The sequence below is a fragment of the Castanea sativa genome, chromosome 3, assembly GCF_040712315.1.
Source record: "Castanea sativa cultivar Marrone di Chiusa Pesio chromosome 3, ASM4071231v1".
NCBI lineage: Eukaryota > Viridiplantae > Streptophyta > Magnoliopsida > Fagales > Fagaceae > Castanea > Castanea sativa.
Window position 1 is genome coordinate 38,972,778 of NC_134015.1, and position 14,797 is coordinate 38,987,574.

Below are 14,797 nucleotides of genomic sequence, written 5' to 3' on the forward strand. Positions count from 1 at the left end.
GTTTAGTTGATTTGGCTGTTCTGACCACCACCCAAACTCTCTTCTCACCCTTTTCTTCTTTGTCTCTCTCTCTCTGCACAAGTGCTCTCTCTCTCTCAAACACTGATTTCCCAAACCCTAGATTCCCTGAAACTCCAAAAAATCCCCAATTTCACAACCACCTCTCTCTCTCTCTCTCTCTCTCTTGGCTCCGTGTGTTCTTGGAGCTCTCTCTCTAATCCAGTGAGTGTGTTCTTAGATCTTTCTCTCTCTCTATCTTTCTCAAGTTTCGTGACTCGGCGACCGTTGGATTTCTGATATGGCGGAAGGCAAGCTCGATCTACCAGACGATCTCCTCTCATCTAAGCCGTCCGATCACTCCTGGTCCGCTAAAGGTGCTACCTACTATTACTACTTCACCACGCTCTTCTCGCTCTTTACTTCATTCTTTTGCTTTCAATGTTTATCGGTGCTTCTTCTTCTTCTTTTTTTTCTCGATTTGCGTACGTGTTTGATGGATTTGATAGATGCGGATTCGATGCGAGGTTTAGGGCTTTGTTGATCTGAAACCATCTCTAATTCCTTGTGCTCCACTGTTATATTTTCAGTTTTTTATTTCAACCTCAGCTTCGTCAGTTAGGGTTTCCTCCATTTTGTTCTCACATTTTTTTTGTTTCTGTTTATTGCTCATACTTCAGATCAAAGCGCGTCTTTTTATCTGTTTTTGAATTTGGTTATATGATTGATTGACTTTTTTTTCAATTTCTGGTTTATGCGGGGATTAGGAATTTGCATGTATTGCATATAATTTCGTTTTGAAATTGTGTGTAAAGGTAGTTTCTTTGTCACTTCGTTTCGGTTTAATTTAGTGGAATTTGCGTTGATTTCGTGCTCGTGATTTGGGAATGTAGTTATTGATTTTTTTAGCTTTCATATTTTTAGAGCTATGAAGATCTTGGGTTCAGTGCTTGGAGTGTTTTTTTAGTGCCCGATTCGGCTCTTTTTATCTTTCAGCAAAAGTTTTTTGTTAGTTATTTTCTCTATTGGATTGCTTGTATGCTGAACTATGTTTGTTACATTGAAAATGAAAGCTTTAACATTTATTTTTGTGCTTTAATCTATGTTCATAATGTGCCAGTGGAAGCTTCTGGTGGGAATGATGAGGATAAGGTGCTTATGGGGTTACTTGATGAGTCAAAAGGTACCGTTGTATTGTTTGATTCGTTTGCTGTGAAATGATGAACTATTGAGGCCTATCCATGTTTGTTGCTATTACTTGGTCTCTTGTTTTTGGTCTGATGTTTTTAATTTTCATTATTGCAGATCAATCAGCATCAGAAAGCAGCATTCCGCTATCTCCCCAGTGGCTTTATGCCAGACCGACTGAGCCTAAGATGGTATAGTAGATGAACTTAAGCTATTATTTTGTATCTATATTGTTGGTTAATATTTCACATATTTTAAAATATAAAATAATAGCAATTATTTATATCATTATTTGCTGTGGAATTGTACTTGTATGTTCTTATTGGATGTCTGTTAGAGGATTTATTATTATTATAATATAATCTTGTTTTTACTTCAGTAACTCCCCACCCTTCCTTTTTTTTCTTGGTAGTTCTGGATTTAGGCTTTGTGCCATATGCATGTATGTCATATATTCCTGAACTTTTAAGGTGAAACTGAGAGGCTTACTTCCCACAGCTGTAGTCCAAAGTGCATATATGCCTTGCTCTTAGTTACCTGTTAATCATCAGATATTCTCCTAGGCATTAGAATATATTTGGCCTTATGGCTGTTCAAATAACATAAATCTGGACAGTAAAGTAGTTGTCAACTTAGAGTTGCACAGGTAAAAGTCTCAAATTTAAGAGGCATTTTTCAGTTTGGAGTATGCATCTTAGGGTATGCTGGCTGCAGCTTCCCTTTTGTATATCATATTTCAATTTCAAGTAACAGGAGAGCGATGAAAAATTAAGTGCAAATACTGGTGCACATTTTGTCTGATCTGTGAAAATTGATATTTTGTAAGTTCTGTAACTTTTACCTACTATATTTATCATTGATTTTTTATCCTAATTTTTACTTGTGAGAAGGTTGGGTCACACCAATTTGACATGGTTTGGATGTGATTTGGAAGCTTGTGAACACATTTGTGTGAAGGAACTTTAATATAATTGTGGAACATTTGAGTGAAAGAACTTTAATATTATTGTACAAGTAAAAAGGCAAAGGGATGCCTCAAATGATATGGGTTGAAATTATAGGGAAAGACATGGTCATGTGGTAAATGGGAAATGATGGAGGTGATTTTAGGGGCCATCAGAGTGAGGGAAGCTTTTTTTTTTATTTGAGGATCAGTAACAAAGAACTCCATTAATATAAAGAAGACAAGAAAAGGGCTGAGGTCCAAGCACACAGGGATTATACAAAGGACTCTCTAAGTGACCAAGTTTGGAACACTATTTTTCTTTGTCTCAAGTGGTCCATTGGATGGAATACAATTTTCAGTCTTTTGAAGGGGTTAAATACCCGTTGCTTCAATTGAAGCATTTTTTTCCCCTTAAATCACTTTTTGATTGGATTAAGAACATTGGGGATCTTAATTGTTCTTTATTGTAGTTCCTAGATATTTGTAATTTTAGGATTTAACTTTTAATTTGTTATCTCGTGTACGGGACATGTACCTCCATTCTTGTGCTTCTACTTCTTCTTTTTAAATAAACTTATAAAAATAATTAAACAGGGACATAGTATAGATAGAATTAGTGGTGAAAAAGGATCCATTCAGCCAACCCCAATTAGTTGAGATTAAGGCTTGAGTTCAGTTGATCTCCTACTCCATACAATTTTATGTACAATGAAGATAATGAGTAGCGTTTTATTCTTTACTTGGTATTGCTTAAATGGTTACTTTTAGAAAGCATATGATTTGTTTGATTTCTCTTCTGTGTCTAGACATAGACCTTTGTTTTGGTATAATAGCTAGGCTCTTAGCCTGTCCTTAAGTTGGTACCATAACAGGCTTATTCTCTCATTGTCCTCTAAGGGGGAGGCCACCAGATATACCATGCCAGATGTCTGTTCCTTCTTTTCAATTGATTCTTGCCCTTATACCTCAGCTTTCCAATTCAAGTGGAGTCCGTGATCAGTGTTTATTGTAACAGAATAAATTGTGTTTATATACTCATCCACCTGCCAGTCCTATTTCATGAATTTTAAAGCAATTTCAGCAATTTGATGATGGAACTTTTTATGATGTTTGAAATTTATTAGACAGCTGATTTTCAATTTATATTTTATCTGCTCATTCATTCTATGATTTTTAGTATTTTCATCTTATGACAGTATGATAAGGTTCATTTGGAGATTCACAATTTGACATTCAGTCATAAGGAATTATATATTTAGTGTAATTTCATTGTTGACAGGAAACGCGTGGTCCAACTTCAGTGTCTCTTGGAAACCCTACTGATCCCAATCAAAAAGACAATTGGCGTCTGGATGGATCTGAGGACAAAAAGGATTGGAGGAGGACTGCTGCTGACAGTGAAATTAGCCGCCGCTGGCGTGAAGAGGAAAGAGAAACTGGCTTACTCGGTGGTAGAAGAGATCGTAGGAAGGCTGAGCGCCGTGTTGACAATATCTCAATGAGAGAAACTGTCGAGAGTAGGGCATTGCCTACTTCGGATCGGTGGCATGATGGTCGTAATTCTGGGCATGAAACACGGCGTGATAGCAAATGGTCTTCGAGGTGGGGCCCTGAGGACAAAGATAAGGAATCCCGGACTGAGAAGAGGACAGATCTGGAGAAAGAAGATGCTCACAATGACAATCAATCTTTTGTGGGTAGCAACCGTTCAGTTTCTGAGCGTGACTCTGATTCTCGTGATAAATGGAGGCCACGCCATAGAATGGAGATTCATTCTGGTGGTTCAAATGCCTACCGTGCTGCACCTGGATTTGGACTTGAGAGAGGACGAGTAGAGGGTTCAAACATGGGATTTACCCTTGGACGAGGGAGGTCAAATGTTGTTGGGAGGGGTTCATCTACTGGTCCCATTGGTGCTGCAGATAAAAGTGAAAGTGTCCCGGGGAGACCAAGCCACTCTGTTGATTCTTTTTGCTACCCAAGGGGAAAGCTTCTTGACATATATCGGAGGCAAAAGCTTGATCCATCTTTTACAATTATGCCAGATGATATGGAGGAATTAGCCCCCATTACTGAAGTAGGCTTTATAGAACCATTGGCTTTTGTTGCTCCTGATGCTGAACAGGAGGTAATGATGGAATTCCTGTATTTAATATTCTTGTTCTTCTGATGGCATTTCTTTTTTATAAGTGATGTCAATTTTGTGTAATAACAAAACCATTCTTTTTTGTATAATTTTCTAAAATCTTTTCCGCCTTGTAATTGGGTCATGTGATGCTAACAGGCCATCCTTGGTGATATACGGAGGGGAAAGATCACTAGTAGCGGGATGGTGTACAGTTTGTATAGAAAGGGGAGATCAACTGAAAATGTTACAGGTATTCTCAGCTCAAATGCTATGCTTTAAATTTCTGCTTGTATTCTTGGTCTAAATCTTTAAAAACATTCATTGTATAGGTGTTGAAGACTTAGATTCCACTGAGCAAAATCAGGGTATCCTACTCCCAACTCCCAATGATGAAGCTGCAACTGATGATGTATATCAAGCTGACGATGACGGTACCTTGTGGAAATATGGTTCCAAGAGGAATGTGGTAGATGGTGAGTTACTGTTTAACTTAGCATTTGGAGCTCATATTTTGAACCACTTTATAAAACTTTACTAGTTAATTCTATTTCTTAAAGATTCTAAATGTACTTTGTTTACAGAAAAATATATTAAAGAAGCAGAAGATAATGTTACTGGAGCAATCAATGGGTTGGAAGATGGATTAGCCCCAATAATTTCAGAAAGTAATGGTGTCTGTGGTGCCACAGAGATTGATGGTGCTCAGCATAGTGCTTCTCAGATGAATATTGGTGAAAAATGGCAGATGGCGGATTCTGATTTTGCCAAGCATGTTCAGTTTGATGGCATTGAGTTTTCCACTTCATTTGACCTAAGACCCAAACTTCCCGATGATTCAAATTCTCTCTTTGTTGTGCCCTCTCCTGAGCAGAATCAAAGTAGAAACAGTCAGGCAAATGACTTGGATATGGTAGCCCCACCAGAGGAGTTAAGTTTGTACTACGTTGACCCTCAAGGGGTGACCCAGGGGCCATTTGTTGGGGCTGACATCATTTTATGGTTTGAACAAGGTTTCTTTGGGACAGACTTGCCAGTCCGCTTGGCAGATGCTCCTGAAGGAACACCTTTCCAAGAATTGGGTAAGGTATTGCCTTACCTGAAAGTCAAAGACGGATATGACAATAGCACTGAACCAAACTCTAAGCTAGAACATTGTGGTGCCTTTGAGGAACAGTTGGACACTAGTTTACCTGCTTCTGCTTCTGTTATGGAAATTAATTCATCTTCAGTAAATGACCTGTGCCCGACATTGACTGAGTTTAACAGCCTTTCAGCTCAGCATGTTCAGTCAAGAGTATCTGAGCCTGAAGTTTCATTACAACTGCCACATTCTGAGGGTCAAAGCTTCCATAAGCTCATTACACAAGATGAAGGTTTATTTCCTATTATTAATGTTTCCTTTTTTCAAAAAAAAAAAAAAGTGTCTCTTTCCTTTCCAATCTTACTAATGAATGATTTTCGTTTTTCCCCCCTTCAGAAATTGTGTTTCCTGGAAGACCTGCAGACAAGGGATATTCTATTGCAAAATCTTCTGGGAGCAGTCGTCATTCTACAGACAATCCTATCAGCCACCCTTCTCTTCCAAATGAATTGACAGAACCTGGTGTACCAATTCAGAATGATAGTAAGTTGCACCCCTTTGGCTTGCTCTGGTCTGAGCTTGAAGGTCATACAAAACATGCAAAGTCATCCACTCCATCCACCATGGGAAGGGCTGCTCCATTTGGTGCTATGGGTGATCCAGCTCTTGCTGCAGAGATGTGGCCTGATGTTTATAGGAAAAATGCTCATGTTGACCCCAACTTGTATCAAGATGCCATGGCTGCTCGTCATTTCTCACTCATGGAACAGGAATCCAACCATTTTGATTTAGCAGAGCAGCTTATGGCACAACAATTTCAGCAGCAGCAGCAGCAGCAGCAGCAGCAGCAACTCCAACAACGATCTATGTTGTCTCCTCATGCACACATAAATGAATCAGTTTTAGAACATGTGCCTACTCAGAATCTTTTACACCAACAGTTGGCCAATCGTTCTGCACCAGATTTGGATCATCTTTTGACACTTCAGCTGCAACAGCAGCGGCAAATTCAGTTCCAACAACAACATCAATTGCATCAACAGCAGCAGTTTCATCAACAGCAAAAGCTTTTGCAGGAGCAAAAGATATTGCAGGAACAAAAGCTTTTGCAGGAGCAAAAGCTTTTGCAGGAGCAACAGCAATCTCAAGTCCGGCAGGTGCTTCTTGAACAGTTGTTTCGAAGTCAAATGCATGACCCTGGCCTTGGGCAGTCACATGTTGATCCTCTCAGAGCCAATCATCAGGCTGTATTAGAGCAGCTTCTTCTACAAGAAATGCAACAACGGTCTCATCATCCTTCGAGGCATAATGAACCATCTTTAGAGCAGATTATGCAAGCTAAATTTGGTCATATGCCACAACAAGATCATCAGAGAGATTTATATGAGCTTATATCACGTGCACAGCATGGACAGATGCAGTCATTGGAGCAACAGCTTCTTCAACAAGACCAGCTGCAGGCCAGGCAGCTGTCAATGGGATTGAGGCAGCGAACTAATATTGAAGGAGAAAGGCATATTGGTTCTATGTGGCCAGCAGATGAATCTGATCAGTTTCTCAGGACTCATGCTGGTCCTCACCGAGCTCACTCTTCAGGGTTTGGCCCAATGGATGTTTATCAGCGACAACAGAGGCCATCCCATGAGGAGCAGCTGAATCACCTTGAAAGGAATCTTTCATTTCAGGAGCGGCTTCGGCAAGGTCTTTATGACCCGGGCTCACTGCCATTTGAGCGGTCAGCTTCTATGCCTGCTGGTGCTCCTGGGATGAATCTGGATGTTCTAGCTATGGCTCGTGCTCATGGTTTGGATATGCAGGAATCAAGTGCACGTATGCAATCTGCTGGTCAAGTGGGTACATTTTCATCTGGCATCCACCCTCATAATCCCCATCATCCTTTGATTCCCAACCAATTTCATGGCCCTCAATTGGATGCAATTGAGGGCCGCTGGCCTGAGAACAATGAGCAGCTAGAGAATGACTGGATAGAATCCCGGGTTCAACAATTGCATATCAATCCAGAACGTCAGAAAAGGGAGTCAGAAGTTAAAATGCCTTCTAAAGATCCAACTTTATGGATGTCAGAAGGGTTTAATGATGAGAAGTCAAAACAATTGTTGATGGAATTGCTCCATCAGAAATCAGGTCATCAATCTACTGAGCCATTGGAGGTGGGTAAGGAAACAAGGGCACCATCTGGCCTTTATTCTGGGTTAAGCTCCTCAGATCACCCATTCACTCTTTGTCTAGACCGAGAAGCAGGACTGGATAACACATTTGCGGTGGGTTCTTATGGTTCTAGTTCATGTGAACCATTACAGGATGAGCGGGCCGCCAGTTTGGAGAGCAATGAAATAATGCCATTTAGATCTGATTCTGGATCATTGGTTGAGGGAGAATTGCGCTTGGCAGGCATCAATGAGACTGGTCAGGCAATTTATACAAACTCTAACATGATCGGCAAGTCGATTATGAGCAATGACTTCTCTGAGGCTGAGGGGAGGAAGCATGGGTCTAAAAGTGAGGGTGTGATGAAGGGTCCAGCTTTCGAGATTCAGGAAGGCTTGGTTGAGCAAGCTCGGTTGGCTGCTCTAGACCGTGGGGAAATTTTGATTAATGCCCTTAGCAGGCAGTCATCAATTGGTACTGCGAGTAAATTCTTTCTTAGTTATTTCTTTGTATGCCCTGCGTTATGGTCATATTGGAGTGATTTTTTTTTTTATATATATTTTTCCTGAATTTGCTATGCTTGTATTGATAATGGTTTTTTTTTTTTTGGACTGAATTTGCTCTCAGGTGGGAAAACAGGATTCTACAGTGACAAAATTGGTAATTCATTTGTGGAGGAGGTTTCCAAAGTTTCCAAAGAGCGGTAAGTTTCCTTTGTGTAGAATGCCAACTTTTCAAGAAAACCTCATTTAATGCATTCTCTTTCATTTAAAAAGATGTAAGTTTCTAAAACTACTCTCCTTAGTTTAAACTCTAGTGAAAGAGGGTTATTGACTTTTTAAGTACGGTAAAGGGTAAGTTAGGAAAGTTATTAATATTATGTTCATTGATTTTTCAAAGATGATCATATTTTGGGGTTATCCGAAAATGGGTTGGAAGTCCAACAATATGGGACGGTGTGAGCATGATTTTGCTATTTATTGAAAAAAAAAAAAAAAAAACACACACACACACACACACACACGTGCACACACACACAGTCTTTGAGAACTTTTCTTTAATACTTGTTATATGTCACTCTTTTAGAGTAGGAAGATGATGGACCTCAGTGAGGGTGGTCAAAACTAACCCCATTAGGTTCTCATAATCTGTCTTTTGCTTGCTGGTTTTTATTTTTCATGTTTTATACTTTTCTTGTTCTGAATCATGTAAGATGAGACAGTGATGTTATTATTCCACAGTTTAATTCTGAACAACTGCTTTATTATTGTATCATGCATTGCTTAGTTTGACCTCCTTTTGCCAGGGTGCCTGTTCCATTAAAAGGGCAAGACAATAATATTTTGCTGAGACGTCCTCCTGTCCCCCACCCATCGTCATCACAGGAAGGATTGTCTGAGCTGGTCTCAGATCAAGTTGTGAGAGGGAAAATTTCTTCTAGTGGTGCTTCTGATGGTATTGACATCTCAAAATCCTTGTACACTTTTCTTCTCCTGGTTAAAGTAATTAATAATATGATTATATTTCTAAATCTTCAGGGGGAAGACGAGAACCTGGGGTGAATTTATTAAGCCAAGGTTCGGACATCATGGCATCTGGCAAGAAAGACATGCGTTTCCGGCGTACTTCATCTTTTGGTGATGCTGATGTTTCAGAGGCATCATTTATAGATATGCTGAAGAGTAACGCAAAGAAAAGTGCACCGGCAGAGCCTCAATCAACAACAGGATTTTCAGAGACAACAGATGGAACACAAGGGGGCCGAGGTGGCAAAAAGAAAGGTAAAAAAGGAAGGCAAATTGATCCTGCTCTTCTTGGTTTCAAAGTCACCAGCAATCGCATCATGATGGGTGAAATTCAACGCATAGAGGACTAGCCCTTTTGATTTGTATTTTCTTTTTCTATATGTTCATTCCTTAAAAAGTTGTATAGGTTCAAAGCCCTTGGTGTAAAGCGTCTAAAATTCGTTAATTTTTTCCCCGTGAAATGATGATACGGCAGAGGCCAAAATGAATTTTTACAGAGTTTACAGCATCATGACAATTTTGTACAGACTAACAATGTCCATAAGGAAAGTATTCAGGTTATGTAGATTTGTATATTTTGAGAAAGAATGTAGTTGCAGTTGGTTTTGACACTAATCTTCAGAAGTGGCAGTTCTCTTCACCTCTCTGTGCTCACTTGATGTGTTATGGTTCGTAGCATAATGGTTTCCTAAATTTAGGTCCACTGGTAAAATATATTTAGGAACGTTTATTTTTTTTTGGGTTGTTTTTGACGGTTGAAAAATGTGGTCAATCTGAAATGATTTTTGTAAAAAAAAATAGTTTCTTTGGGTATGAAAGAGAATAGAACTGCCTTCTTTAGCAAACCCACAATCCTCCCTTACATTTTGTTTGGTTTTGGTTAAAAGGGCGGAAAAGTGAGATGATAGAAAATAGTGAGAGAACAAAAAAAAAAAAACTTATTCTCTCATTTTTGTTTGGTTAGGAGTGAAAAGGTAGAAGGATAAAAAAAATGAATTTAGATAAATTTATTTATATATCTTTATTAAAGATTGATGTCCAATTAAAATAAAACAGTGACAAATAACCACAAAAAAGAGCAATCACCAGGGACGGCCTTAAGAGGGGGCCATGCCCCCTCCAATTTTGAAAAAAAAAAAACATTATATACAAAAATTTCCCCTAAAAAATATATTTTTGGCCTCTTCCTTCAAAATCTTTACATTTTAACCCATGAAAACTAAAAAGAAAATTGCAACATTCTTTTGCCCATTGCATATTGATCCAAAAATATGAAACCCGTGGGAACTATGATCAAATGTGTGCAGTGGATACTAATGCTTGTTTGTAGGTTTATTTTTATGAATTAATTAACTATTTTTAGAAAATATTTTATTAACATTAATGTTGTTGTAGCTTGTGGGGTATGTTTGTTTGGTTTATTTTTTGGACTAAATTTTGAAACGATAGAGCTATATAATATGGAAATAACGAAACTTTTACTTGAATTGTTAATGATGGAAAAATTATCTATAATATTTGATTTTTTAAAAGAGAAAAAATTACAAATAATTTGAAGCTGATAATGCAACATTGCCTTTAGTGTTGATGTCTCAATTCATGAAAATTTTCAAACAATATTCCAAAAAATTACCACTGATTAAATTAGTATTCAGTCCAAATTGTGAAAATATGAGATCATAATGTTAATGAACGTGATGAAATTTAACAAAGCTTGAGTAGATGTTAGTTTTGATTTTTATAAACTTTTTTGGGTTTATACTTTGGCCCCCCAAAATTTAAATTCTGGTTTCGTCCCTAGCAATCACCTAATTTATTAAAAAAAAATCATGTAAAAAAAAAAAGTCTAGTTATTAAAAAAAAATACAACTACCGTGCCCAAGCCCCAAAAAATGAAAACAAAAAAAGGCACGCCCAGGCCTAAATCAAAAGACAAAAAAAAGAAGGAGAGGCTACATTCTCCCCCCCCCCCCCCCCCCCCCCCCCACAAAAAAAGGCGACGTTACTGCCAGGGAAGAAGAAAAAAGAAAAAAGGCAACTTGAAGAAGCCTTTATGCATATGGGCATTTTTGTCAATCAAGAAAAAATTCATCCTCGTTCAGTTTTTTTTTTTTCATTTTGAGGATAAAACATTTTGGTGGATTCGGGGAAAAAATACATGAGCTCCATCATTTATTTTCCTTCTTTCTTATCCAACTAAACACACTCTAAAAATATTTTCTATCATATTTTCTCTCTAAAGTTTTCCATCCATCTTGTTTTACCTTCAAACAAACACATCCTAACCCCCTCTCAAAAGCTTCAAAGTGATTAAAATGCATCCTATATTTTATAGGAATTTGGGACATAGAATTCTTACGTAAATGTCACTATATTCAAGTTTCAAGTACTAAGATAAGTTGTTTCAAAATCTTCCAAAAATCCAAAATAAATCTAAAACTATAACAATAATCTTTTTATTTTATTTTATTTTTAGATATGATAGTATTTCAAACTGTAATTCAATAATAATTTCCGTAGAGAATTTCCAAAATGACTATAGATGCTCATTTTTTTTACGAGTCCAGCAAGGAAGCAGGCCCAAAATCAGGGGCAAAAGAAAGTAGTATGGAGTGCTATTAAGCTAAGTGGCAGGAATAACCGATAGTGGGTCTAAAAAAGCAAATAAATAGATCCTGAAGAAGTAAGTGAGCCTGAAAAGGCCCGGAAGAAAGTAACAACAAACCCATGGGCTATATGGATGTGGAAAAGTGAAAATGGGCCATGACTGCTACAGTAGGCCCGAAGTAGTGCAAATAAAGAAAGTAAGGGGCTATGGAAAACCCATGAATTCCAAGGTAAAGGTGAGAAATACTTAGGCCGAGGAAGCCCAAGAAGTTAGTAAAAGCTCATGGGAAACATTTAAGGTGGAAAAAAGGGCCAAGGATGCTCAAAAGAGTAAGTGGGCCAAGGACGCACAAATGAAAGTAGGCGGGACAACGGGAGCCTGTGAGTAGCAAAGGGCCCAGTGAGATCATTGGGCATTCAGAGAAAAAACAAACAGAAAATGTCTAAAATGGCCCAGCAGGCTTGGGTCAGGTAGATCTCATGGCAAGCACAACAGAACTGTGTGGCAGAAAGCAAGTAATAGAAGCTGGGAATAAAGGCTTGGAACGGCCCACAACCAGGCAAGGCCCAGTCCTTAGGAGATGTAGGCCATAAATGAGGAGTCAGGCGGAACAGCCCATGCCGAAAGAAGCCAAAAACAAGCAGCAGACTAGGCAGTTTAATGTTCAGACCACGGCAGACAGATGAGCAGCAGACAGAATTTTGAACAAGCATGAAGGCAAGGCATGCGTAAGGCCCAGACACCACCAGCCTGTACCCAGCCAATACAGGAAATGGTGAGGTCACGAGTCAGAGGTAAAGGAGGTATGGTCTGGCAGTGGGGAGGGGGAAAGACCCATTTTCATGTTTCCTGCTCAAGCCCTTTTGGAAGTATTGTCCTGTTAGGATGACATATTACCCAAAAGAGGTAAAGCTGGGTGGGAACCACCAGATGCATGCTGTGAGAGATAGAGGGAAGGAGAGTATTCACACTGTGGCAGGTAAAAATGCCACAAGGAGCAAGAAAAACAAAAAAGGCTTTCTCTGACTAAGGCGGAGGGGCGCTGGTTGGGTGACTGACCAGTCAGTGACGGTCGGCAAAGGAACTCATGCTAGACAAAAACGGTTAAGGGTTAAAATGGTAAAAAGCCAAGCACGGCTGGCCTTATATAAGGAGCCCAACTGTGCACGGCTAAGGAGGGCGGACGGGGGGGAAAACCTCTGTAAGATAGTGGCTAGAATCACAAAAACAAGGGAGCGAGAGAAACAAGAAGGATAAGAGAGAGAATAAAAAGAGAGTAAAAACAAGAAAGAAAAAACGAAAGAAAACAGAAGAAGAAAAGAAGTGAGAGAGAGGCAGAGGGAATAGAGTGATTGGCATGCACCGAATGAGTTAATCTCCCTCTCCCCTTCCAACCCATGCTCTCTGGTAACAAAAGGAAGAAACTTCATTCAACCCAAGTCACGTAGGCCCGTTCCTTCAAAGCAGCTAATTTCCTCCTCAGAGAAATTAGTCGCGTTGAAGGAGTGGTTTCGCTTCCTGACACAAACTCTGTGGAACGGCTTAACGTGGCAGGCTGGCATTTGTTTCTTTAATATGCTCCTTATTCTCCATCTAATACTCATTATTTTGTTAACATCGTGTAAGACGAGCACCCATCATTAAGGCCCACTAATTATTTTGCCTAAATTCTTATTATTATATTTGCCTGCTGTAGTTAACGTGATAAATCTGCCTGCCGTAAGCGTACGATCAAGACCTGACCAACAAGGGCATTGTTTGTGCACAAGCCGGACTAGGAAGGTTTGCTCTTGGACCGGTCCTAATTCTTCGATCCAGAAAATTTTGGGTTTAGTGTAGTGGCAGGCGGCCCAGCCCAACACTTGCAAAAAATGCCCACACAATGACAAATATCATTGAAATGCCCCTGGAATCTTGAAAAGTATCAAAATACCCCTAACAATGTCTTAAAACCTTATAGATGATAAAATGGTTTTCCCAAGGAATCTCCGCAAAAAAAAAAAAAAAAAGACAAATTTTGTCAAAATTTCCAAAATGCCTAGGGAATCTTGAAAATTATCAAAATACTTCCAACAACCGTAAAATAAATAGTAAATTGTATTCATCATTGCATTTTATTTGTAGATTTGTTCAAACTTTAAAGCTATTGGCAAGAAAGTGTAGTCAGAAAGTTAGATAATTTTTTTTTTCCTAATATTGTTAGACACATGTCTATAAGTGGTTAATAAGGTAGATGTCCATTTTGTAATATATGACACGCATGGTCCTTTTAACTTCTAGTTGATTCTTTACCTTTTGTATTTATGCATCTTCTTTTTCTATATAAAGGGATGCAAGACCATTTATAGAACTCAACAAATAATAATATTACCCTTTTTTATTATTCTACGTCATTCATCTTGGTGAAGAGATAGGAGTGATGAGACTCTGGCTTTCATCGTCTAACTGAACAACCAGATGGAGGGATAAGATAAGTATGTGATAAGCGTTCAAACGTGTTATATGATGTATTTCTTCTGGCAGACGATATTGAAGTGTTAGATGAAAGCCACAGTTCCATAACTTTTTTCTAATCCTTCCAATCAATTAATCTAGGACTAATTTATGTATCAAAAGGTCTAGGTTCAAAATTTTCTACAAAAGAAAAAAAAAAGTTTTTGATTGAGGTAGTTTTGTTAATTCATGGATGGTTTTCCAATGAATTGATAGATGATGAGAATTTGATGTCTCAAAATTTCTACAATTATCTCCAACTATTAAAAGTTGCACAAAAAAAAAAAAAAAAAGCTTCTTTTTGGAGGTTTCAATTTTGTAATTATGCATGTAATGTGAAATTAGGTAAATGAACGGGTTAGGTCCCCACCCCACCTATAATAGATAGGCTGGATGAAAAATGGGTAATTACTATTTATTTAAGTAGGTAATGAATGTGTTGAGTAAATATATATTGGACATGTTTATGACTCGATTCGAGACCCTGTACAACCTATCCATTTGGTGATGAACTGATGATAGGCTAGGAATCAGTGGTGATCTACAAGAGGTGTTCCAACTTGGATAATTTACACCCACAAAATTTTCTTCTTTTCTCTTTTTACACTAAAAAAAGTTGACAGTAGTTTTTTTTAATTTTATTTTTAATTATCAATATTTT

At 38.4% G+C, this 14,797-nt stretch overlaps 1 protein-coding gene across 2 annotated transcripts; it reads left to right on the forward strand.

The window, feature by feature from the left end:
• The first annotated feature begins 17 nt into the window (after positions 1 to 17).
• LOC142627737 (uncharacterized) lies at positions 18 to 9,650 on the forward strand. 2 transcript variants are annotated; one of them, XM_075801602.1, is made up of 11 exons: positions 18 to 374; positions 1,118 to 1,180; positions 1,303 to 1,376; positions 3,411 to 4,259; positions 4,416 to 4,509; positions 4,589 to 4,732; positions 4,841 to 5,632; positions 5,737 to 7,992; positions 8,137 to 8,212; positions 8,816 to 8,964; positions 9,048 to 9,650. In XM_075801602.1, the coding sequence occupies exons 1-11, from the start codon at positions 299 to 301 to the stop codon at positions 9,383 to 9,385; spliced, it is 4,911 nt and encodes a 1,636-aa protein (XP_075657717.1). In that variant the 5' UTR covers positions 18 to 298; the 3' UTR covers positions 9,386 to 9,650. The 2 variants fall into 2 exon arrangements, with proteins under 2 accessions (XP_075657717.1, XP_075657718.1); XM_075801603.1 differs by having other exon boundaries at positions 5,737 to 7,983.
• Positions 9,651 to 14,797: the final 5,147 nt, after the last annotated feature.

What these genes read in the sequence shown, in the direction of transcription:
- LOC142627737 (XM_075801602.1), top strand. Translation starts at nt 299, where the DNA reads ATGGCGGAAGGCAAGCTCGATCTACCAGACGATCTCCTCTCATCTAAG. An exon ending in GACCGACTGAGCCTAAGATG is followed by an intron (nt 1,377 to 3,410) that starts GTATAGTAGATG and finishes CATTGTTGACAG; the next exon opens with GAAACGCGTGGTCCAACTTC. An exon ending in ATCAACTGAAAATGTTACAG is followed by an intron (nt 4,510 to 4,588) that starts GTATTCTCAGCT and finishes TTCATTGTATAG; the next exon opens with GTGTTGAAGACTTAGATTCC.